The sequence below is a fragment of the Lissotriton vulgaris genome, chromosome 5 (assembly GCF_964263255.1).
Source record: "Lissotriton vulgaris chromosome 5, aLisVul1.2, whole genome shotgun sequence".
NCBI lineage: Eukaryota > Metazoa > Chordata > Amphibia > Caudata > Salamandridae > Lissotriton > Lissotriton vulgaris.
The window spans coordinates 2,011,051,794-2,011,079,674 of NC_141693.1; the positions used below are offsets into that span (position 1 = coordinate 2,011,051,794).

The following is a 27,881-nucleotide window of genomic DNA, read 5'->3' on the forward strand; positions in this document are numbered from 1 at the left end:
CTGCAGCTGCAATAAGGTCAATTTTCCCAACGTGAGCGCGGCGCCCCTGGCTGCTCATGACGGCGCACCGGGGCGCCGCGGCGCACAGTTTGGGAACCACTGTTCTAAGCATTTTTTATGCTGCGTTTTGCGCCGGCCTGCGACCAGGAAGTCAGGCAGGCCGGGCGGGACAACCGGAAGTAGGAGGGCGGGAGCCTACCCCGCCTCCCACGGAAGAGCCGCGATTGTTTGGCGCACCGGAGCAGGCAGGAGCCTACCCTGCGCCCCGGTGCCGAAGAAGGGAAGAAGAGTCTTGCTGCCGGTGGGAGCCGCTGCACTGAGGATGCCGGTGAGTGGGGCGTCGCCTTGTTGGGGGGGGGGGGCATCTGTGCGCGCGCGCGCGGCGGCGGACTGTGTATGTGTGTGAGCGTGCATGTGTGTGTGTATGTGTATGTGTCCTGGAGTCTGTGTGTATGCGTGTGTGTGACGGGGGGGGGGGTTGCCTGTCTGGGTGCCTGCGTGTCTGTGTAAGTGTAAATGCGTGTGCGTGTGTGTGGAGCCGAGAGGAGAGGGGCTGGTGTGTGTGGAGGGGTCTCTGTGTATGCGTGTAGGTGACGGGGGTGTGCCTGTGTATGCGTGTGTATGTGCGCATGCGTGAGTGCTGTGTATGCGTGTGGCTGTGATGTGCGCATGCGTGAATGTTGACGCGCGTGCACGCAGCTCAATCCAGCCAGGATAAGCTCGTCACAGTTTCTTGTCCCTCATTCCCCCGTGTCAGGCAGCTTTAAGTCTCCAGCCTGGACGCATCCTTCGGATGCGATGTCCAGACGAGACCTAAAAAAGCAGCAGTAGGTCCGACAGATGTGCTTGTAAGGGATCAGTCCTACCAATTCCACACCAGCACATGACGTAAATAGATTTCATGAAAGGGCACCAAGTGACCAGGATGACATCACTAGGCCTGGGCGGTAAATTCTGTTCTGCTCACGGAATTTGGGTAATTTCGCTTTCCGCGGAGAACACTAAATTGCCCAAAATTTTGCGTTCCGCAACTTTGCGAAATGTTTTGCTTGCTCGCGTTCTCAAAATGTGTGTTCGCAAGATATTTCCCCCCAAGCATGCAAACAGCAATTGCAAACAGGAAAAAAGCATCACGAACAAGCACTTCCGCGTGTTCGCAGACATTTTTTACTGTTTCGCAGAGATTTGCGCAACGCGATTACGCAAATTCCACCCACCCCTAGACATCACCACTTCGGTAGGCAGATCAAACTCAGTCAGTTGCTGCAACAAGACTGGGGTATCTGCTGTACCGGTTGAGAAGGCTGTCTTTGGTTACACACCAGTCCCCTGGAATAGCCTCTGAACTTTATGAATTGGTGGGGAAACTTCACTTCTTGGTAAGGGGCAACAGACCCAAGGAGCAAGCAATGGCTCTACTGTCTTTAAAGCGCTCCGGACGGTCTCCTCACTGTAAGGAGTAAACCGTCAAAATACCAATCTATAAGGGAGGCTGCACCTCGCCGGGACATCCTGTGGCGGCCATTCACGCGTGTTGACAAAGTACAACACTCCTGACCACTGCTCTCCCCAGGAAGTCAGTAGCCTCTGGACCGGTGCATAGAACATACCTGCCTGCGTCTTGTCCATTATACATTTTTTGAGCTAAAAAGACAATAAGGTCTTCAAGAACCAGCAGCAGGATCTCACAGGTCATATTCCAGAGGGCACGTGCATAATGATCTGGCAACCAAAACACATTAATTGACCATAATACCAGACTGGTGGAAGAAAATGCAAGCTTGCCAAAAGCTTCACTCCTCTTAGATTGGAAGGCGCTGTGGGGAGGGATATGGGATTCACTTTACTGGTTGAGGCCCAAACGCCAGGGATCTCTGGAGTAGAAAGTTTAGTAAGAAATCCGGGTCACCAGAGGCCGGCGAGTAACACATGGCCATCTGCCTATCCACCGATGGGCAAGAACAGGGCTTTGATAATGTGGCCATCATAGTATCAGTGACGTCCACATTAAAAGGGACCAAGGGCTCAGAAGTGCCTGGCGATGGCTGTGAAATTTCTTTCAGGACAAAAGTTTTGATCTCGACTGACCGGCAGCTGCCCTCCGGACCACCACTGCAAGGAGGAAACCGCTTCCATTGTTAGCGAGTCAAGCTCTGCCTCAGGATATGCGTCTTCGCCGCTGGATTATTACAAATCCATGGAAAGAGCTTCATCTTTGCAGTGAGGAGAGGGAACACCCGCCCCATCACCCCAACCATCATTTTGAGACTCTTGATCTGAATCACAGCCAAGAAGATAATGGAGCCTCCGATGGCTTAAACTCCCTGGTAGAGACACTGGTTCAGAGCCCAGGTGTAGAGCAAACAGTTGTGAGTTTATCATCTCATTGCGAGACATCAGTCGAGATAGAGCTGAAGTGTCCAACAATAGAATCCGCACTCGATCCTCTTCCGGAGCTGGTGGCTTTAACGTGGAAGGGCCAGGCACAGATCCTGGTTCCAGAGTGGAAGCCTGTTCCGGTGTTGGCAAGGGGCAAATATACTTCAAAGGGGTCTGATGGCACTGAGGAGAGGACCACCAGCTGTAACCCAACTGGGGGCACATGTTGTTCCTTGGGGTCTGAAGGCATGCCAGAGGGAAATGGAAAGGTGGCATAAATCTGCACCATAGCACCCTTGAAGGAAACACAGGGCACACCCGGACGGGAGGAGCTCTTGGAAGTGAAAGACTCACATCATGAGACCTTGCCCGTTCTCTTCTTGATAAAGAGCGGCTGGATGGAGTTCATTTTGCTTTTTCATGTTTAGCCTTGGACTTTGATTAGACACACAGAGCACTTTGAGTGTGATGTTCACCTCAAATTTAAGTGCGAGCAGGAGTTACACAAAGGCCTCAACTTTGTTTTGTGTTCAGGAATGTACAGCTTTGCCTCACAATCCCGGATTGCCATTGGGCGCCTAAGAGCACATTTGTCGCACAACTTTGATTCTTGGACCGAGCCCAGATACCAGAGTCACACCTTGTGTGAGTCCATGATGGACATCTGCTTCCTGCAGTTGACGTATGATTTAACATCTGTAGTTTTGGGTTTAGAACTTGTTCCCTAGCATACTGGAATTCATTTTTTAAAGTTATTCAAAGGCTCAAGAAGTTGGGAGGGGAGCTCGGGATCCGCTTTGGAAGGGACAGGAAGATAGGAACTGAAGTCAGGGCAGGGAAGGCGCTGATAAGAGGCTGCATTCGGTCACTTATTAGGTGATGTGGACCCCACGCGAAGTTTCATGGCGCCTCCTAGTGGCATGCAGGAGCACTGCTCAAGGAAGCATTCCCGGATCCAGTCTGGCGAGGAATCTGCGGTTAGGAGTATCCATCCAGATTTCATTTTGCAATGCAGCATACTAATCCCCTGCAGGGCAAAATGACCATTCATAAACATTTACAGAACCCTGCCCTATTAATAGTAATGAGGCAAACAACCGATTTCAAAACCTTTCGAATATCCTGGGAATTGAGGGACAGCAAATTTTCATCCCTACATTTGCAAAACTCCTACTGCTTGTTATTATTGCAGCAACTGTCCATTGAGCAAACGCTGCGATCAAAAATTAAAATATGCGTTCTGTGGATGTATTCCAGGAGCACGGCGTGGTCCCTAAGACCACTTCTGCCCCTCCAAATGCCAGCGGTTGACATCGACAAAATGGAAGGTGTCCCTCACTGACCGCTTCCACAAATGATGCAGTCCACTTTCGGGTGTCGGTAACCGATTATCTGTGGGTTTTACCTCAAGGATATCTTTGAACCATCCTGAGATGTGCAGCACAGGGAGGACAGACCTCATTTCCTGTTAGTAAACCCTTGGACATGTTAGGCTGCAAGGAATGCATGGCCCAGAGAGCAGGGACGTGTCAAGACACCTTTGGGAGCCTCAGCATGGTATTTCACTAATTTTATAGCTTTGAAACATTGTCTCACTTTAAAGAGGGCTTTGGGAACATTCCCCGAAGATCACAGATACTTGAACATACTTTGTTGCTGAAAGTAGCCCTTCAAGGCGAGAGAGCAGCATCAAGTCTGAGTTTACGAGCCAGGTGTCACATTTCACAGCCAGACCTGTTTACCTGTGAAAGCCTCAGCGTTTCCTTTAATCCCCATGACGTCTCACTGTTCCTGAAATGGAAACCTGTGAAGGCGACAGGAAGACAGCTCACAACCCAGGTCACCTGGGACTCGTTGAGGCACATGGGATAGAAACAAGTCACCAATTCAAAACTATTTAAACCCAAGAAGCCCCACGAAATCGTTACACTTCCTTAAACACAAGGGGGCAGATTTACAAGCCCCTTGCGCCACTTTTGCGTCAATTTTCCCATGTTAAAAATGACGCAAAAGTGGCGCAAGGGGCTTGTAAATGTGTTCCAAGATTTATAACTTCAGGACAATTAATTCAGTCCAGTATTGTCTGGTCTTGTGTATCTTTGAAACCACGACAAAAGAGGAAGACACTCGATTTACAAAAACGCACCCCTGGCCTGTGCTGCAATTTCATCAGCAGACAGGGGTTCAATGAATCCTCGAGTACAAGTCGTTTCTGAGCTTAGAGATAAATTCACTGGAATTACAGGGGTAGTGGAAGTGAAATAAAGCACAAATTGACCTCAATGACATCACAGGGTTGCCAATTATTCAATCCTCAACCCCTCAACGACCATCCATTTAATTTTGAGAAATTAGGGACAGAGGCCATTGTGAACACTACAGAAAGTCCAGGGTAGGGGTGGGCGAAACTCCCAGAGCTTCACTCCATGGAATTCAGCAGAGTTCCGTAAAAACTCAGCAAGATTTTGCATAGTTCCGTAACTGGTGGAATTTCAGCGTATCACTCTACTCGCGCTGATTTTTGACGCCGGGAGCTTGTTCCGCGCTGTAAAATCAGCGCAAACGGCAGCACGCGCTGCAGAAGAGGGTGCTGATTGTTTCTGCTGCTCGAGCCGCAGCATTCTCACCATGAACGCAGGAACCTGACAGGACCGCATGCATTAAGAAATCACGCAGGGGCTCGCCCTCATACTCAAGACCTGGCTGTTCGAATAAACCTCCGGGACCTGCACACACCTGGATACCTTATTGGGTGAATAGCCGCACTTTATAAATCCTGATTGATTGATTGAAAGTGAACCATTGGGCATTATCTTATCATCAGAAGGAAAAGCAGCATCCAGCATTCAGTACCCATGAGTGTGTTCTTCATACTAGCAGCAGTGGCCATTCACAAGAATGGAACAGCTTCGCGATCGTCACGTTAATTTTAGGGATTATCTGCTCTCCAGACAGAACCTGCGAGCAGTTACTCACCATAGACCACAAGCCGGGTTCTCTTCCTGACAGATCCCACCTCATTGGTTGCTGTGCAGATGAAGTCTCCACCGTGATTGGGCAAGGCTGCGTTAATGAGCAGGGATCCATCCTCCTGCTGCTTGATTCCTGAGTGGCTGCCGGAAAGCTCCGCCCCATCCTTCATCCAGCGAACAAGTGGTCTGGGAGAGCCTGTGAAATCAGAAAGTGTCAGGTAAAAGATCAGAGGGTGTTTACCTTGGAGCTGAGTGGAGTAGAGTGCATGGGAGTTACATGTGAGAAACGGGTGGAGAAGGGGGGAGATTGGTAAAGATAAGAGGTGCAGGGGTGACGCTGTGTTGGCTGGTGCTGCACTTGTAGACGTCAGGAGAAGGGGTGAAGCCCAGGGACATGCAGAAGATGGCAGAAGCAGCAGAGGGTGGTTCACAAGACGGGCAGAGGTAAAACGGGAGGAAAGCAGAGAGGCAGGGCAGGAGTCACAAAATGGAGTCACCACTGCCCTGGAGCCATAACATGGAGTCACCACTGCCATGGAGCCATAACATGGAGACACCAGTGCCATGGAGCCATAACATGGAGTCACCACTGCCATGGAGCCATACCATGGAGTCACCACGGCCATGGAGCCATAACATGGAGTCACCACTGCCATGGAGCCATAACATGGAGACACCAGTGCCATGGAGCCATACCATGGAGACACCACGGCCATGGAGCCATAACATGGAGTCACCACGGCCATGGAGCCATAACATGGAGTCACCACGGCCATGGAGCCATAACATGGAGACACCACTGCCATGGAGCCATACCATGGAGACACCACTGCCATGGAGCCATACCATGGAGACACCACGGCCATGGAGCCATACCATGGAGACACCACGGCCATGGAGCCATAACATGGAGACACCACGGCCATGGAGCCATAACATGGAGACACCACTGCCAGGGAGCCATAACATGGAGTCACCACTGCCATGGAGCCATAACATGGAGACACCACTGCCATGAAGCCATAACATGGAGACACCACGGCCATGGAGCCATAACATGGAGACACCACTGCCAGGGAGTCATAACATGGAGTCACCACTGCCATGGAGCCATAACATGGAGACACCACGGCCATGGAGCCATAACATGGAGACACCACGGCCATGGAGCCATAACATGGAGACACCACTGCCAGGGAGCCATAACATGGAGTCACCACTGCCATGGAGCCATACCATGGAGACACCACTGCCAGGGAGCCATACCATGAAGTCACCACTGCCATGGAGCCATAACATGGAGACACCACTGCCATGGAGCCATAACATGGAGTCACCACTGCCATGGAGCCATAACATGGAGACACCACTGCCATGGAGCCATAACATGGAGTCACCACGGCCATGGAGCCATAACATGGAGACACCACTGCCATGGAGCCATAACATGGAGTCACCACTGCCATGGAGCCATAACATGGAGACACCACTGCCATGGAGCCATAACATGGAGTCACCACTGCCATGGAGCCATACCATGGAGACACCACTGCCATGGAGCCATACTGAGGTAATCTAAATTTTATGGTCCAGTTGTGTTCCCTAGCGAGTACCCCACCGACTCCATGTACGAGTTAAAGTGCATGTAACTTCCCTCCTGTGTCAGCTATGAAGACGCAAATACATTTGCGTCCAACGTTAACATGTCCTCTTTCAGACCCACCATGAATGGGTCGAATGGTCCGTTCCTAAGTATGCTATGCCAACGTCTTTTCTTAGTATACTCCTACGTTTTCCAGCTCTGGCTGAAGTAGGCCCTGAATCTCTGCCACCGAGCCACTTTTCTGGCTTCTGACTCCGAGAAATCTCTGCCCAGGCAGCCCCTGTACTCGTGAACTCTGACTTACTTTCAGCGCGGCCCCTCGCGCTCGGCTCAGCCTGCTGCCTGCCAAGATTGACTATAACCTTCGAGTTATCTGTTTCCCTCCCCGAAAATACATTCCAGCCTGCTAGCTTCAGTAAACATCCTTCCTCAGCTACAGGGCTAAAGGGCCGACCTGTCTCTGTGCAAGTAACTCATAGCTTCGTTGCCATGCTTCCATGGAAGGCCCCATGCCCCCACGCTTCTCATACAGACACTCAGGCGCTTATACACGCACTCACAGCAAGTATAGAATAGCTTCTGCTCTAGAGACCTTTCTGCCCAGATAGCTTAGTTCCTAAACATCAGATATCAGATATGATAGAAGCACAAGTTGATCTGACATGCCAGACTTTTGTCTCTTTCCGTCAGTGTAAATGTCAAGTCCCCTGCACCCCTCCAATTTCACGTCATGCAGCTGCGTGCGCATCCAAGTTTCCGATTTCTGCTGACATTGCCACATTTTCTGTTAGTGCCACCCCTTTGTGACACCTATCAGTGACGTTTCCAGAACACACCTCTAGTTCACGCCTCTTGATTACGCACATGTACCACGTGTATATTGTTATCTTGTCTTCTCTCAGCTGTTACGCCTTCTATACTGTTTTAAATGGTGTACAATAAGTATATAAGCTATGTACTGTTAATAAAATGTTAGCGCGCTCATCTATCCCTTCTGACACCCTGTGTGGTGGTCAGAACATGATATCTTGGCCATGACCATTCCTTTTTAAGGAATAAAACCCTTAGAACTCTAACACCACGGACTCTGTCTTTTTTCACCCGATCTGAGTTATTATTGATTAAGTACTTACCTGCATAGAAATTAAGAGAGTAAATTAATTATTTACGTCATTTTGGCGCCCGAACAGGGACCCCTCCCCCACCTCACGCGCCGGTTGGCGCATTGCAAGCTCTGTCCCCTGCCATCAGTTAGAAGGAACATACGCGTACTGGCAGGATTTCCTGCATCTCCCTCTGACCCACGGAGGTGACGAAGACTGCGATCAGTGCCCAGACGAGGCGGTGAGGAGTGCGGAGGATCCCGACCAGAGCCTAGCCGAAAGAAGCAAGGTCCGAGGTGTCAAGAGGCCCACCAGGTTTCCGAAGTTTTTCCGAAAATTCCCGAAGTTTTCCGAAGTTTTCCGAAGTATCGAGTCGAGTCCAGTCGAGTTTTCCGAGGCCTTCTGTTTCCGTGCTTCCCGGTGAGTACCATTGCTGGGTCGTATCTAGACGGGTTTGGGTACGCAAGTCCGGTCTGCACTGTTTTTAGGCAGTGTATCTGTACTGTTTAGCAGTATATCTAGTATTCCGAATTTCTGAATTTTTTTGCACTGTTACAACAGTGTATCTGTACTGTTGAGCAGTACATCTAGTATAGTGGGGTAGTCATCTATGTTTTAAATGTTTTTGTGATCAATGTCGTGGTATGAATGTGATTGTTCTCTTGTGCATTATTGTGTTTTTTGTATAAATAGTTACATTCAGAATTAAGTACCAAGGATCGAGCATTTCAGTATCAAGTAGGCACAATGCCGTTTTTCAACAAGTTAAAGCAGATAGGAACCAGGAAAGGGATGTTAGAGGAAGAAATTCCGATCCCCCCTAGGGACACTCCAGGTAATTTCATGTATAACAAACATGGCATAGACGCCATATTGTATCTAGAGTTATGGACCGATTATACCAAGCACCTAGAGGAAAGATACCGATGGCCAGTTAACGGAACATGGGATGCCGAGTGCATCATAAAGGTAGAAGAAGCATTACGGAAAAAGAAAGCTAGACAATCTCAGAAAGACGCCATAGAATTTTGGCGTAAGGAATCACATAAACGTGCTGAAAGAGCACTTCGTAGAGAAGACAGACTTAAAGAATCAGAAAAGGCCCAAGAAAACGAATTAGTTATTGAAGGAATTCGAGTAAAATCAGAACAAATAGATCGCATCCGAAATAGCCAAGTGAACAACATGTATCTTTTGGCCGAAGGTACACCTGACGCCATTTCAGAAATACCGAAAAATTTGCCGTCACCATTAGTTCCCACTAAAGTAATGCACAAGACTACTAAAGACATATTCCTAAATTCATACTTAGAAGATGTAGCACCAGCTTACACCAATCTGCCAGTTCGTGCCCTGCCTACTGACAGGGACGGGGGTGGCACTCAACCCCCAGGTCAAGTTCCGACGGTACCGCAACAGACTTCTCCCGTTCCGCCAGCCCCGCCGCTTCCCGCACTCAAAACTGACTCACCGAAACCACGTTTGCCTGATCCACCTAAACGACAAGTTCAAGTTCAGATACAGACTCCGCAGGGAGGTAATGCACAAGCGTCCGCTTCAGGAGGTGCGACCGCGGGTCCTCAGACCCCGCCACCAACTCACAGATTCAATCTCAGAGATATGCAGAGTCCTCTCACGTACAGGTCTCCCCACTCCTCTAATTCATCCCGCCTTGACGCATTAAAGGAAAACATGTCAGTTTGCAGATATGATCCAGTACCCGGAAAGGACGATTTAATGATATTGGCATCATTACGGTTAAGATCGGCTACTGATAGCTTGTTATGCTATGCAGGAATGAAGGAGCGTCTAGACAGAATATATGAGTTTGTTCAGACAGGAAAGGACCCTGACAGTATTAAGGATGCCATGGAGAAACAGAAAGTTGGCATGCAAGCGCTGATACTACGATTCTTCATAAATTGTCTAATAAGAGAACGAGACAGGCCCGGAACAGATCAGAGTGAATTAGACGCATTGAACAAGTGGGGTCAAAATATAGCTGATGGAAGACATGACAGACAGAATTGCATAGACTCTATGTACAAGAAAATTAGGAAAGCAGTGATAGCCGTACATCAGAAAGAGAAAGAAGAAGCTCCCTCCGAGGAGGAAGAAGAACAGGAAGAACCCGAAAGAAATGTAGGAACAATAGCATATGTAGGTAAGGGAACTTACCTTAGGAAGGGTATCCGTCCGGAGAGCAAGAGAGTTTTCTTCTCTGCCTTAACAAATCCGAATTCTGCTGAGCATCAGTTCCAGGAAACTGATAAAAGGCTTCGAGATCGAGTTGGGTACCACGTACTCAATTCTATGGATGAACAAGAACTAGCCCGATCAGCTGTATCATGGGCCGAAAATGCAGACATATATAATGATGACACAGTAGCACAGACATTTCTGAACCTCTCCCCCGACGAACAGAAATTAGCAGGTGTATACATGATTCAGCACCTTCTCATCAAATACAGAAAACATTATTCCGATCCAGGTCCCTTACACGAGACACTAGAAGCACTACTGATGGATAGATGGAGAGGTCTAAGCACTAAATTAATTCAAATAATTCTAGAACAACGACACAGATATGATACCTTTGTAAGCTCTGAATATGTTCCCGCCCCACCTCCAGAAAGGAAAATGTACCACATGCAATGCGGGGGTGGTATTGAAAGTCAGAACCCCTTACGAGAAGTGCACCCTGTTATGGGTGAGGATAAAACCTTGAAACGCGTGTATGTACACACGCCTCTGACTAAATTAGAACTGTTAGAAATGAAGAAACTAGTACCATGCCATGATAAAGACCCTGCCGGTTTCCATAGAGAGCTTAAAGACATGTTATTAATGGGGGATTACACGTATGATGATATCATGAAAATGTTGAAAGTATTATTGCCTACGGGTATATTCGAGAAATTAAAGGAAAAGGAATGGGAGGTGGGAGACACAAAGATTGCCTGGGCAGAAATAGAGGAAGAAGAAAAGAAACGGGTCCCAGGGTTAGGCCTTGGGGACAAAACTAAAGCATTACCAGGTTTGATAGTACAGGTCCTGCCCAGATTATTGACAACACGAAAGGAGGATTGGGATGCAATATCGTCCTGTAAACAGAAACATGATGAAGATACTAGTGACTTCTATTCCCGATTCGAGAAATGTTTTATTATTAATAGTGGCCTCCAGCCAAGTAGCGAGTCGTACCCGCATCTTTTTGTATCAAAGTTAGTCGAGAATTCCTTACCGTTAGTCAAAAATAGAGTGTACAAGGTCGAGAGTACATGGCAAGCAAATACGCCATCACAGATGTTACAAATGTTACAATATCATCAGAACAGAATCAGAGAAGAACAAGATCAGGAACAAAAACGCATGAAGGACACAAAGATGAAAATGTTAGTAGCTCAGACGGTCCCATCCGATGGTCACAGAAAGGGTGCGACCCAGACAAGTCACACTGCAGCTCCCGTTAAAGGGACATGCAATTATTGCAAGCAGCCAGGTCACTACGTACATGAATGCCCAGTTCTGAAACATAACATAGCGACAGGTAAAACTAAAGAAAGACCGCACCCGCCTAGACAAGACCATAACCAGCATCAGTCTTCACAGAATACACAGGGTACACAGCCTATGCATGTTTCCTCGACTCCAGCACAGACCGTAGCAGTACCACAGCCACAGCCCATTGCCGCAACTCAGCAAGTTTCACAGCAGATGTACCAGTATGCCCAGTCCGCGTATCCCGAATATTCCCGATATACATGAAACAGCCTAGAGAGGGAAGGTGGCTTGCCTCTTATTGAGATTCCTGTAGATCAAGAAGGTCCTTATGTACACAGTCAAGTATTGGGAAAAGACAGAAAGTTTTTAATTGACACAGGGGCAAGTCGCACTACAATAAGTCATGATGAAGTTCCAGGGGCACCCCTCTCAGGCTCACAAAATGTTTCCCTGGGTTTTTCAGGACAGCCTATTGTAAATGAGGTATCAGAACCAGTTCCCCTGGCTGTGGGTCCATTATCACGTGTTACAGACCTGTTACTCACGAAATCATGTCCAGAAAATCTGTTAGGAATTAAAACATTGAAGGCTCTAGGAGCTATAATATGCTGTTCCCCGGAGGGAGTTAGACTCTTTCTGCGGGATTTCAAGGGTCATTATGTTCTGCGTGAATTTGATGTCAGATTGAAAAATGTACCAGATTACTTGTGGGCAAAAGGCCCAACTGATGTAGGCTGTATGCACATTACACCATACCGCGTTACACTCAAGGCAGGTGTTGTATTACCCAGAATCAGACAATATAAGTTACCACCCGATGCTGTAGTGGCTTTACTGAAAATCATTGAAGAGCTCATTGCCCAAGGAGTGGTCGTCGAAACCGACTCCAATATCTGCAATTCACCCATCATTCCGATTCTTAAACGTACTGATCCCAATGCACCGCCAGTATATCGGCTGGTGATTGATCTTCGAGAATTGAATAAATGCATTATTCCACAGTATCCTGTGGTCCCCGATATCTCCTCTCTATTGACTGCTATTGATTCAGAAGCAACGTTCTTTACTGTAATTGATCTCAAGAACGCCTTCTTCAGCGTGCCTATTGATCCGGAGAGCCAATATCTCTTCGGATTCAGTTTAAATGGACGCAGTTTCAAATTTTCGCGCGCACCTCAAGGATTCACAGAAAGCCCCAGCATCTATAGTCAAGCATTGAAAAGACAACTAGATTGTATTCAAATGCCAGTTAACACCGCTTTACTGCAATACGTCGATGATCTGCTGATCACCGCACGAAGTGAGCCCGAATGTGAAAAAGCATCACTGACAGTTTTACACTTCCTGGCCGACAAGGGACACAAGGTGTCCCCTTCGAAGCTACAATTCTGTGTTCAGCAAGTTGTGTACTTGGGTCACTTGCTGTCCAAAGTGGGGAGACAGCTCACTCCCGATCGCATTCAGTTAATTGCAAATATGCCACAACCCCAGACACAAAAGGAAGTGCGGGCCTTCATAGGCCTCACCTCGTACTGCAGACAATGGATTCCCCAGTATGCATTTCTAGCCAAGCCACTCATCCAGTTAACGACACAGGAGGCAGCGACTTCGACTGCCCTCCCTTGGACTCAGGAACATACACAAGCTTTTGAAGACTTAAAGAAAGCCTTATGTCAAGCACCAGTTTTAGCGACACCATGTTACAGCAAACCGTTTACACTTTTTGTTACAGAACGTGATGGTACAGCGTTGTCTGTCCTCACCCAAGATCAAGCAGGTTCACATAAGCCTTGTGCTTATTTTTCTAGTACATTGGATTCAGTAGCCCAAGCACTCCCTGCGTGCTTAAAGTCAGTAGCAGCAACAGCGTTAGCAATAAGACAAAGTGACTCAATTGTTTTAGGTCATCAGTTAACAGTTCAAGTACCACATTCTGTAGAGGTTTTGTTAAACAGAACCCAGACTCAACACTTGACTATAGCACGACTGACAGGTTATGAATTAACACTATTTCAGCCACACATAGAAATTAGACGCTGCAGTATCCTGAGCCCCGCAACACTATTACCAACAGTTGTGACAGATCCAGCCCCACATGATTGTATAGAAATCATTAATGCAGTAACAAAGCCTAGACGAGATTTAACAGATGTTCCATTGACAAATCCAGACCTGACACTTTATGTGGACGGTTCATGCATGAGAACAAGTACAGGAGAATTAGTGGCCGCATATGCCGTGACCACTGAAACTGAAGTTAAAGAAACACATCGTATTGACACACTGTCTGCTCAAGCAGCAGAACTCATCGCTCTGACCCGAGCTTGTATTCTAGCCAAGAACAGAAATGTTAACATATACACTGATTCCCGTTATGCCTTCGGAGTTGTACACGACTTCGGAGTCCTCTGGCAAGAACGAGGTTTCCTGACCTCTCATGGGGCCAAGATTCAACACGGTCCCCTCATTCAAGCGCTGTTAGAAGCAATACATTTGCCCTCGGGCATATCAGTCATGAAGTGTAAGGCACATATTAAAGTTACAGATTCTGTTTCCCAGGGTAACGACCTGGCAGACCAGACAGCAAAACATACAGCACTGACTCACATCCAGATTACTGATGTGACAAAGACAATAGTACCGATAAAGTGTATGGCAGTTAGAGATCCCGCCCTAGACGTAATTGACATTCAGACACATGCTACACCAGATGAAATAAAGAAATGGACTGAACTAGGAGGGATTCAGACAGATCAAGGTTGGATAACGAAGGAAAAATCTATATGGTTTCTCCCTGACTCAATGGTTCAAGTCATGATAAACACAGCACATAGCCCGGCACATCTAGGAGAGAAGGCGATGTTAGACAGTTTACAGAATCTCTGGTACAACAAACACTTACGAGCAGCAGCAAAACAGAAAGTGCGTACTTGCATGATCTGCTGTCTGTTCAATCCAGGTAAAAGCGTCCCTGTAGAACAAGGTGGATTTCATCCTCCCGATCACCCTTTTGAAGTCCTCCAGATGAACAGTTGTCGAGGTTTTAAATATGTCCTTGTAGTTGTTTGTGCTCTGTCCCGCTGGACCGAAGCATACCCAGTTCCAGACTACACTGCTCCGACCACTGCCCGACAGTTGGTTCGTGAATTCTTCCCACGGTACGGTTTGCCCCGTGTCGTGTATTCAGATAACGGACAGCCATTCTCGTCCGAGTTGATGAAACAGGTTTCCCTTTTGCTAGGATATCAGTGGAGGTTCCACTGTGTCCGACATCCCGAAGCAGCAGGCCTTGTAGAAAGGCATAATCAGACACTAAAAATCCGCCTTGCAAAGATCTGTCAGGAAAAGGGGGTCGACTGGATAGTCGCCCTGCCCGTGGCACTATTCTACATGAGAATGGTCGCCCATTCAAGATCAGGGCTATCCCCGTACGAAGTGGTCTTTGGCAGACCACCGAATATGTGGGGGACGCCCATTCCGAAGAAAATAACTGATGTTGATTGCAATATGTTGACAGATTACCTTGCCTCCTTGATGTCTGCACTCCAATCATGTCGTTCACAGGTTGCCGCAGCCTTCCCTGACAACACCGATGTGAAGGCGCATGAGGTCCGTCCTGGGGACCTGGTACTCGTCCGGAATTTCGACCGGAAAAGTCCGCTGGAGCCCCGCTGGAAGTCTCCGAAGACCGTTCTCCTTACAACCAGGACCGCCGTAAAGATAGAGGGGAGAAAGGGGTGGGTCCACACGAGTCACATCAAACTTTGCAATGAACTAAAAAACGGACTAAAACAGGACTCTGACTCGTCCACCCCCACCAAAGACTGTGTTGAAAGAAAAGACGTTACAGTGTCTGAACGAGAAAAGACTCCCCAAGAACTATATCGAATGAAACTCCGATCTAGCAAGTCAGACAGTTTAATTGTTTAAGTCCTCCCCTAGGTGAATCGGTTAAATAGTTTCTGACATGTATCCCCTAGATCGAGATAGAGAGAGAGAGAGAGAAGCAAAGAAACGTACATACTGTAAATCACTGCGTAGTCACTGTATAGTGACGTTGTTAATAATGTTTTTCCTAAGTATTCTAATTATTATTGCCAGCATTCTGCTACCTATATATTGGCCTATTTTCAGGCGTGAACAATCTGTTTACAATGTCTCTGCTGAACACACTTTTAGTGAACTTCCTGCACATGAACTCTCTTACAGACTTGCGCTGCGCAACAATACATTCATTAGTATGTTACACCACTCCCATCAGACAAATAATGCTACCGACTGCTGGATATGTGGCCGACTCCCTCCCTACCAGAATTACAAGGGAGCTCTGCCCCTCTTTCCGTACCCGTTCACTCACAATGGCTCCTGTGGGGCATGGTTTAAAATAATTAATTCCTTAGATCCTGATATTGCTGTTTTCGATGGGGGCTGGGTTTGGGGAAACTTGAACTTAGTCCTGCTCGACGTCTGTTATCCTGATAAAGAGGGACTTCCCACTCGAATAGGAACTGATCTAGAAAATGAAGTATATGGATTAGGTAATTACACAATTAGCCTTATGATCCTTACTGTAGAATCCGAGGATGCTCCAGTTCTGCCCCATATGTTAGTATTACCAGTCACAGGTGAATTATGTGTTAGCAAGAAAGGTTCAGTACATGTAGGACATAGTAAATGCACTACTGTGGTCGAATTCAGTGATCATGGTAAATCGTCTTTCAAAGCTATCAGTCACTCCTATTTTGTTTGTGGTCATACCGCATACATACGTTTGCCTCCAGATTGGGATGGTACCTGTTACATTGCATTCCTTCTGCCACCTGTTTTTCTAGCTCCTCCAGATTACCATAGAAATACGAATCTAGTACCGAATAGACCCAAAAGAGATATTCCACTTGTCGACTATACAGAAACGGCATGGGAACAGTACACTGATTTCAATAAAGGATTCTTTTTCTTTCTAGGACCTGTCCAAAACAGTAAATTAATACGTAGATTAACTAGAACACTTGAAGCAGTAGTACATGAAACTGCCTCCGCCTTAGGTAACTTAACAGAGGAGCAATCTGCTATGCGGGTTGTTGTCCTTCAAAATCGTCTTGTTATTGACGTCATCTTGGCAGATAGAGGTGGAGCCTGTAAGGTCATCGGGTCAAGTTGCTGCGTTTTCATCCCACAAAATGCACCATCTGTTTATGAAGCTATTACTCGTCTGCATAAAATTGCGAATCAGATACATCAGAATCCAGGCACCTGGACTTGGTCCGGTTGGTTCTGGACAACGTTAACAGCTTGGGGATGGAAGATCTTATCCTTCCTAGGCATTGGCCTTGTTATAGTATTCAGCTGCTGCCTGTGCCTACAGTGTGGGCCAGCGATATGTGGACTGTGTGCCACCTCGTGCATTGAACATTCCAGTTGTCTCTCAAACAGTCAAAGAAAGAAAGATGAACATATAATGTTACAAGAACAAACCGATCGATTTATGAGGATCGATATATCATGAAGGGTCCGTAGGGAACAAGGAGGGAATGAGGTAATCTAAATTTTATGGTCCAGTTGTGTTCCCTAGCGAGTACCCCACCGACTCCATGTACGAGTTAAAGTGCATGTAACTTCCCTCCTGTGTCAGCTATGAAGACGCAAATACATTTGCGTCCAACGTTAACATGTCCTCTTTCAGACCCACCATGAATGGGTCGAATGGTCCGTTCCTAAGTATGCTATGCCAACGTCTTTTCTTAGTATACTCCTACGTTTTCCAGCTCTGGCTGAAGTAGGCCCTGAATCTCTGCCACCGAGCCACTTTTCTGGCTTCTGACTCCGAGAAATCTCTGCCCAGGCAGCCCCTGTACTCGTGAACTCTGACTTACTTTCAGCGCGGCCCCTCGCGCTCGGCTCAGCCTGCTGCCTGCCAAGATTGACTATAACCTTCGAGTTATCTGTTTCCCTCCCCGAAAATACATTCCAGCCTGCTAGCTTCAGTAAACATCCTTCCTCAGCTACAGGGCTAAAGGGCCGACCTGTCTCTGTGCAAGTAATTCATAGCTTCGTTGCCATGCTTCCATGGAAGGCCCCATGCCCCCACGCTTCTCATACAGACACTCAGGCGCTTATACACGCACTCACAGCAAGTATAGAATAGCTTCTGCTCTAGAGACCTTTCTGCCCAGATAGCTTAGTTCCTAAACATCAGATATCAGATATGATAGAAGCACAAGTTGATCTGACATGCCAGACTTTTGTCTCTTTCCGTCAGTGTAAATGTCAAGTCCCCTGCACCCCTCCAATTTCACGTCATGCAGCTGCGTGCGCATCCAAGTTTCCGATTTCTGCTGACATTGCCACATTTTCTGTTAGTGCCACCCCTTTGTGACACCTATCAGTGACGTTTCCAGAACACACCTCTAGTTCACGCCTCTTGATTACGCACATGTACCACGTGTATATTGTTATCTTGTCTTCTCTCAGCTGTTACGCCTTCTATACTGTTTTAAATGGTGTACAATAAGTATATAAGCTATGTACTGTTAATAAAATGTTAGCGCGCTCATCTATCCCTTATGACACCCTGTGTGGTGGTCAGAACATGATATCTTGGCCATGACCATTCCTTTTTAAGGAATAAAACCCTTAGAACTCTAACACCACGGACTCTGTCTTTTTTCACCCGATCTGAGTTATTATTGATTAAGTACTTACCTGCATAGAAATTAAGAGAGTAAATTAATTATTTACGTCAATACCATGGAGACACCACGGCCATGGAGCCATACCATGGAGACACCACGGCCATGGAGCCATAACATGGAGACACCACTGCCATGGAGCCATAACATGGAGACACCACTGCCATGGAGCCATAACATGGAGTCACCACAGCCATGGAGCCATAACATGGAGACACCACGGCCATGGAGCCATAACATGGAGACACCACTGCCATGGAGCCATAACATGGAGACACCACTGCCATGGAGCCATACCATGGAGACACCACGGCCATGGAGCCATACCATGGAGACACCACGGCCATGGAGCCATAACATGGAGACACCACTGCCATGGAGCCATAACATGGAGTCACCACGGCCATGGAGCCATAACATGGAGTCACCACTGCCATGGAGCCATACCATGGAGACACCACTGCCATGGAGCCATACCATGGAGACACCACGGCCATGGAGCCATAACATGGAGACACCACTGCCATGGAGCCATAACATGGAGTCACCACGGCCATGGAGCCATAACATGGAGTCACCACTGCCATGGAGCCATACCATGGAGACACCACGGCCATGGAGCCATAACATGGAGACACCACTGCCATGGAGCCATAACATGGAGTCACCACGGCCATGGAGCCATAACATGGAGACACCACTGCCAGGGAGCCATAACATGGAGTCACCACTGCCATGGAGCCATAACATGGAGTCACCACGGCCATGGAGCCATAACATGGAGACACCAGTGCCATGGAGCCATAACATGGAGTCACCACTGCCATGGAGCCATACCATGGAGACACCACTGCCAGGGAGCCATAACATGGAGTCACCACTGCCATGGAGCCATACCATGGAGACACCACTGCCATGGAGCCATAACATGGAGACACCACGGCCATGGAGCCATAACATGGAGACACCACTGCCATGGAGCCATAACATGGAGTCACCACGGCCATGGAGCCATAACATGGAGACACCACTGCCATGGAGCCATAACATGGAGTCACCACTGCCATGGAACCATAACATGGAGACACCACTGCCATGGAGCCATAACATGGAGTCACCACTGCCATGGAGCCATACCATGGAGACACCACTGCCATGGAGCCATACCATGGAGACACCACGGCCATGGAGCCATACCATGGAGACACCACGGCCATGGAGCCATAACATGGAGACACCACTGCCATGGAGCCATAACATGGAGACACCACGGCCATGGAGCCATAACATGGAGTCACCACTGCCATGGAGCCATACCATGGAGACACCACGGCCATGGAGCCATAACATGGAGACACCACTGCCATGGAGCCATAACATGGAGATACCACGGCCATGGAGCCATAACATGGAGACACCACTGCCAGGGAGCCATAACATGGAGTCACCACTGCCATGGAGCCATAACATGGAGTCACCACTGCCATGGAGCCATACCATGGAGACACCACGGCCATGGAGCCATAACATGGAGTCACCACTGCCATGGAGCCATAACATGGAGTCACCACTGCCATGGAGCCATACCATGGAGACACCACTGCCATGGAGCCATAACATGGAGTCACCACGGCCATGGAGCCATAACATGGAGTCACCACTGCCATGGAGCCATACCATGGAGACACCACGGCCATGGAGCCATAACATGGAGACACCACTGCCATGGAGCCATAACATGGAGACACCAAGGCCATGGAGCCATAACATGGAGACACCACTGCCATGGAGCCATAACATGGAGTCACCACTGCCATGGAGCCATACCATGGAGACACCACTGCCATGGAGCCATACCATGGAGACACCACGGCCATGGAGCCATACCATGGAGACACCACGGCCATGGAGCCATAACATGGAGACACCACTGCCATGGAGCAATAACATGGAGACACCAGTGCCATGGAGCCATAACATGGAGTCACCACGGCCATGGAGCCATAACATGGAGTCACCACTGCCATGGAGCCATAACATGGAGTCACCACGGCCATGGAGCCATAACATGGAGACACCACTGCCATGGAGCCATAACATGGAGACACCACTGCCATGGAGCCATAACATGGAGACACCACTGCCATGGAGCCATAACATGGAGTCACCACTGCCATGGAGCCAAACCATGGAGACACCACGGCCATGGAGCCATAACATGGAGACACCACTGCCAGGGAGCCATAACATGGAGTCACCACTGCCATGGAGCCATAACATGGAGACACCACGGCCATGGAGCCATAACATGGAGACACCACTGCCATGGAGCCATAACATGGAGACACCACTGCCATGGAGCCATACATGGAGTCACCACTGCCATGGAGCCATACCATGGAGTCACCACTGCCATGGAGCCATAACATGGAGACACCAGTGCCATGGAGCCATAACATGGAGACACCACTGCCAGGGAGCCATAACATGGAGTCACCACTGCCATGGAGCCATAACATGGAGTCACCACGGCCATGGAGCCATAACATGGAGACACCAGTGCCATGGAGCCATAACATGGAGTCACCACGGCCATGGAGCCATAACATGGAGTCACCACTGCCATGGAGCCATAACATGGAGTCACCACAGCCATGGAGCCATAACATGGAGACACCACGGCCATGGAGCCATAACATGGAGACACCACTGCCATGGAGCCATAACATGGAGACACCACTGCCATGGAGCCATACCATGGAGACACCACTGCCATGGAGCCATAACATGGAGTCACCACTGCCATGGAGCCATACCATGGAGACACCACGGCCATGGAGCCATACCATGGAGACACCACAGCCATGGAGCCATACCATGGAGACACCACGGCCATGGAGCCATAACATGGAGACACCACTGCCATGGAGCCATACCATGGAGACACCACGGCCATGGAGCCATACCATGGAGACACCATGGCCATGGAGCCATAACATGGAGACACCACGGCCATGGAGCCATACCATGGAGACAGCACTGCCATGGAGCCGTAACATGGAGACACCACTGCCAGGGCGCCATACCATGGAGACACCACGGCCATGGAGCCATAACATGGAGACACCACTGCCATGGAGCCATACCATGGAGACACCACTGCCATGGAGCCATACCATGGAGACACCACGGCCATGGAGCCATACCATGGAGACACCACGGCCATGGAGCCATACCATGGAGACACCACTGCCATGGAGCCATAACATGGAGTCGCCATGGAGCCATAACATGGAGACACCACTGCCATGGAGCCATAACATGGAGTCACCACTGCCCTGGAGCCATAACATGGAGTCACCACTGCCCTGGAGCCATAACATGGAGTCACCACTGCCATGGAGCCATAACATGGAGACACCAGTGCCATGGAGCCATAACATGGAGTCACCACTGCCATGGAGCCATACCATGGAGTCACCACGGCCATGGAGCCATAACATGGAGTCACCACTGCCATGGAGCCATAACATGGAGACACCAGTGCCATGGAGCCATACCATGGAGACACCACGGCCATGGAGCCATAACATGGAGTCACCACGGCCATGGAGCCATAACATGGAGTCACCACGGCCATGGAGCCATAACATGGAGACACCACTGCCATGGAGCCATGCCATGGAGACACCACTGCCATGGAGCCATAACATGGAGTCACCACTGCCATGGAGCCATAACATGGAGTCACCACGGCCATGGAGCCATAACATGGAGTCACCACGGCCATGGAGCCATACCATGGAGACACCACTGCCATGGAGCCATACCATGGAGACACCACGGCCATGGAGCCATACCATGGAGACACCACGGCCATGGAGCCATACCATGGAGACACCACTGCCATGGAGCCATAACATGGAGTCACCACTGCCATGGAGCCATACCATGGAGACATCACTGCCATGGAGCCATACCATGGAGACACCACGGCCATGGAGCCATAACATGGAGACACCACGGCCATGGAGCCATAACATGGAGACACCACTGCCATGGAGCCATACCATGGAGACACCACGGCCATGGAGCCATAACATGGAGTCACCACTGCCATGGAGCCATACCATGGAGACACCACTGCCATGGAGCCATACCATGGAGACACCACGGCCATGGAGCCATACCATGGAGACACCACGGCCATGGAGCCATAACATGGAGACACCACTGCCATGGAGCCATAACATGGAGACACCACTGCCATGGAGCCATAACATGGGGTCACAGCCCTAATCAACCCCACTTCCCAAGACCTTGTGTTCACAAAAAGTTTGAATCTGTAATATTTTACTGCCTTCCCCACCACTGCTGTATCCCTTACCTACACAACCCCACCCACCTGTGGGATACATCTCTCTTGGTATACACCACTCTGCCCTCCTCACTTGCACAACCCCATAGTCCTATGATGTGCGCCACTCTGTCCTACCAGCACTGCCTTCCTTGCCCTGATCTAGTCTGCACAATATTCTATTCCCTTTCTAGCCTTACCTCATCCCAGCCCTGCGATACCTCTTATTCATCTCTACCATCACTAAACTTCATTCCCTACTACGCTGTAATGTTTGCGTATCTTACACAGGTATCTTTCAACTATGATGGGTGTGATTTATCATTAAAACCTCTAGGAAGCCGAGCCCTGACTTCTCCGCTTGCCCAACATGCATTGATACAGCCTCCGGTCTGTGAACTTCCAGGACTGGCCGAGTTAAGAAATCCTCATCATTTTGATCCCTGTTTATTTTCAGTTACAATAGTTTATTTAGATTTTGAAACTGAGAAAGCATTGTGTTCCTCTAAATGAATAATGAAACATAACTGCAATAAGTTATTTAGTAATGAGAACATAAGGACCAAAATGGATAAATTTTATATCATATAAATATGGTCTGTGATTGTTGTCATAAAGTAAAACTAATTCTTTCAAATACTAAATAAACTACCGTATTTTCTGGCGTATAAGATGACTGGGCGTATAAGACGACCCCCTACTTATCCTTTTAAAATATAGGGTTTGGGCTATATTCGCTTGATTATAAAATGACCCCGGCGTATAAGACGACCCCCAACTTTTGAATAGATTTTCAAGAGTTAAAAAGTCGTCTTATACGCCAGAAAATACGGTAATGTCAAGACAAACATGACTAGGGACAGTCTTGAGAAGCAGGGCGTTTTGTCCAATTCGTAGCCATACCCTACCATGATGACCCAGAGGAGCAATTAACACTCTGATTGGCTGCAACAGAATTGATTCTGAAGTCATGAAGCCTCATTCAAATCAAGAAGCTATAACAGGACCAAATCTCTTTCTTTACAGCAGCAGAAACACCGAGCTGCCTTGATGCTACCACAGGGTATCAATACATTACTGTCCGCACTGTATCGAGCCTTTCATTCTGTTATCCATCCATGCTACAGGGAACCAACCGACTGACAAATTGTAAAGAAAAGCTATGACTTTCTAAAGACAAGAAGTCACATACCGGCCCAGGTTTTTGCAAGTGATTTAGAGGCATGCCCATAGATTCACATCCCAAAGCCCATAGATTCCCAAAGCCCATAGATTCCCAAAGCCCATAGATTCCCAAAGCTCATAGATTTGCAAAGCCCATAGATTCACAAAGCCCATAGATTCCCAAAGCCCGTAGATTCCCAAAGCGCATACATTCACAAGGCCATAGATTCCCAAAGCCCGTAGATTCAAAAATCCCATAGATTCCCAAAGCCCGTAGATTCACATCCCAAAGCCCATAGATTCCCAAAGCTCATAGATTCACAAAGCCCATAGATTCACAAAGCCCATAGATTCACAAAACGCATAGATTCACAAACCCCATAAATTCCCAAAGCCCGTAGATTCCCAAAGCCCACAGATTCACAAGCCCATAGATTCACAAAGCCCGTAGATTCCCAAAGCCCATAGATTCACAAGCCCAGAGATTCACAAAGCCCATAGATTCACAAGCCCATAGATTCACAAAGCCCGTAGATTCACAAGGCCCATAGATTCCCAAAGCCCGTAGATTCCCAAAGCCCATAGATTCACATCCCAAAGCCCATAGATTCCCAAAGCCCATAGATTTGCAAAGCCCATAGATTCACAAAGCCCATAGATTCACAAATCCCATAGATTCCCAAAGCCCGTAGATTCCCAAAATGCATAGATCACAAAGCCCATAGATTCCCGAAGCCCGTAGATTCCCAAAGCCCATAGATTTACAAGCCCATGGATTCACAAAGCCCGTAGATTCTCAAAGCCCATAGATTCACAAGCCCAGAGATTCACAAAGCCCATAGATTCACAAAGCCCATAGATCCACAAAGCCCGTCGATTCACAAGCCCATAGATTCCCAAAGCCCATAGATTCCCAAAGCCCATAGATTCCCAAAGCCCATAGATTCAAAAGCCCCTAGATACACGGAACGAATAATTCTTACCTGTCGGTGTAGTTTTGCAGCTTTGCAGTTTTGCAATAGGTAAGAAACTATTCGTTTTGCAGCGTGAATCTTTCTTGATTCACTATGCTGTGCATAGACTTTGTAGCGGTTGGTTATGTTTGTGGCGGCTGGGTGGAAGATGAGCGTTGGTTGTTGAATATATGTTGAAGCACTTTCTGTCCTACTTGTGCTTCCTTGTTCATTTGTACATCCACGCAATAGTTCTTAGTGAACGTGTGCACTGAAGCCCATGTTGCCGCCAGGCATATGTCCTGAATGGGTGTGTTGGCCTGGAAGACTATTGTCGCTCCCTTCTTCCTGGTAGAGTGGGCTCGTGCCCCTCCTAGTAGTTCTTGACCTGCCTGCTTGTGGCAGAACTGTATAGTTTGTGCGATCCATCGTGCGATGGTTCCCTTTGTTACTGGTCTACCCAGGAAACTGCTTGAGAAGGACACAAAGAACTGCTTTGTTTTCCTGTGTTCCTTCGTTCTTTCTATGTAGTGCATTACTGCCCTTCTAGCGTCTAGAGTGTGCAGTGCCCGCTCTGCGCTTGTGGATGGATTCTGAAAGAACCTTGGTATTTGTATCGTCTGGTTCATGTGGAACCTGGACACCACCTTTGGCATTAAGTGTGGGTTTGTTCTTATTACCACCCTGTCATTGTGTATCTGGTTGTAGGGTTCTTGTAGTGTCAGGGCTTGCAGCTCGCTTACCCTGCGCAGCGAGGTGATTGCCACCAGAAATGTTGTCTTCATTGTTAGCATTTGTAGTGAGGCCTTATGGATGGGTTCAAAAGGCACCGTCATAAATTCTGTTAAGATTAGATTAAGGCTCCATGCCGGCAGCGGCATCCTTTTAGGTGGTGCTATCCTTTTTGCCCCTTCCAGGAATCTCTTTACTACTTGTGATGTAAAGAATCTCCTTCCTGTCTCTCCTCTTGTGCCGGCCACTATCGCTGCTAGGTGTACCCTCAGCGAGGATGAGCTCAGCTTTGCCTTCATCAGGTGTGTGAGATATCTTAACACCATTGATTCCTTCATCATCTTTTTGTGCAGTTTCTTCCTACGGCACCATTTCGTGTACCTGAACCATTTTGCCGCATAGCACTTTCGCGTTGTGGGTCTCCTTGCCTCCCGAAGTACCCTCAGGGTGCTCTCTGGTAGCCTTAGGTGTGCAAACTCTATGTCTTCAGGAGCCATGCTGCTAGGCTGAGGCTCTCTGGCTCTGGGTGCAGTACCTCTCCTTTCTGCATGGAGAGTAAGTCTTTTCTTCTTCCAAATTTCTTCCGAACTTGTGGGGTGGCCCCTGCACCATTTCCATTATTTGTGAGTACCAGGTTTGCCTTGCCCACTGTGGTGCCAGTATCAGTGTCATGCTGCTGGTTCTGCACTTGTTGAGTACCCTGGATATCAGTGGTATCGGGGGAAAAGCATAAGCAAATGTTTTCGACCAACGTATCCATAGGGCATTCCCCAGGTATCCTTCCCCTGGTTGCCTGGATGCGAAGTTTCGGCATTTTGCATTCTGGTGTGTTGCAAATAGGTCTATCTTTGGTGTTCCCCACCTTCTGAATAGCCTTTGCGTTTCCTGTGTATTGAGCTCCCACTCGTGGGATGCCGATGTCTGTATGCTGAGCCAGTCCGCTTCCACATTGTCCTTCCCTGGCAGGTGTATGGTTAGCAGGTCTATCTTTAGTGGGATGGCCCATCTCCATATCTCCTGCGCTAGCTCTGATAGTGGGGCGAATTGTGTTCCTCCCTGCTTGTTAACACCTTAGCTGCTTTGGAACGTCCAGCTCCAGTGCTGAACGTTCCATTGCGCAGGTGCAGTTGGAACGTCCAACGGCCGACGGCAGCACTCCCGAGGTAGTGGTGCCGTCGGCCGCTGGTATAGGCGCATTCGCTTAAGAGGTTAATGTAGAACATTGTTGTTGTTTTGTCTGTTTGGATCAAAACTCTCTGGCTGTACAGTTTTTTCTGGAAGGCCTTCAGGGCGAGGAACAGCTTCGTCATGTGTGCTACCCATCCTCTCTGTGATGCGTCTGTGGTGATGGTCACCGTTGGGGTTGGTGGTGTTAAAGGCTTCCCTTCTGTCAAGTTCTCCTTGTTCCACCACACTATCTCCTCCTGCACTGCATGCGTTACAACCACTAGATCTTCCCAACTCCCTGTAGCTTGTGACCATTGATGTTGTAGCCATTCCTGGAATGGTCTCATGTGGAACCGCACATTTGGGGCCAGATGTATGCAGGACGCCATCATGCCCATGATCTTGCTCGCTGCCCTCATTGTCCGCTCGCCCCTTCTGGTAGAGGCGTGTCTCGTTAAGCAGGGCCAGTGTTCTCTTGTCGCTGGGGAACACCTTGCGCTGTATGGTGTTGATCTGTGCCCCCAGGAAGTTCTTCACTTGCTCTGGTTCCATTGAGGATTCCCCCAGTGTATGGAGAATCCCAGGTCCATCAGTGTGCTTGTCAGGCGCTGCGCGTGTTCTTTGCATGCCCTGTGGGAACTTGCCTTTATTAGCCAGTCGTCGAGGTAAGGGTATACATGGACCCCTTCCCTCCGTGGGTGCGCTGCCACTGCTGCAAGGCACTTGGTGAAGACCCTTCATGCGGATTTTAGTACGAAGGCTATGGCTGTGAACTGGTAGTGTTCTTTGTTGATGGTAAATATTAGTAGATGTGCTGCCTGTTCATTGGAATGTGCAGGTAGGCATCTTTGAGGTCTATGGTGCCCATGAAGTCTCCGTCCCTTATCTGAGGGATGACTTCTTGTAGGGACGTCATTTTGAACTTTTGTGTTTTTATTAACTTATTTAGGAACCTTAGGTCCAGGATGGGTCTCAGTGATTCGTCCACCTTTGGTACCAGGAAGTAGATTGAGTACACTCCCTTGTTCCTTTCTTAGTATGGTACTGGTTCGATGGCCTCCTTTTGGAGGAGTTCCTTCGCTTCCTTTTGAAGTAGCTCTAGCTCTTTCCCTGACTGCGACTTCCTTTTTGGTTTTTTATTTGGCGGTGTCTTTTCCAGTTCTACGCAATATCCGAATTGTATGATGTTGAGTATCCATTTGTCTGTGGTTATCTTCTTCCACTCTTGGAAGAAGTGATGTAGTCTGTCTCCTACTTG

General features: G+C 48.4%; 1 protein-coding gene across 1 annotated transcript in view; it reads right to left on the bottom strand.

Annotated features, from left to right (window-relative positions):
* The window catches only part of HMCN2 (hemicentin 2), a 563,480-nt gene that overhangs the window by 288,879 nt on the left and 246,720 nt on the right, over nucleotides 1–27,881 (bottom strand). Inside the window, exon 26 of the mRNA XM_086924818.1 lies at nucleotides 5,356–5,547. Coding sequence (XP_086780944.1) covers nucleotides 5,356–5,547 — 192 coding nt within the window. The remainder of the gene's footprint in view (nucleotides 1–5,355; nucleotides 5,548–27,881) is intronic.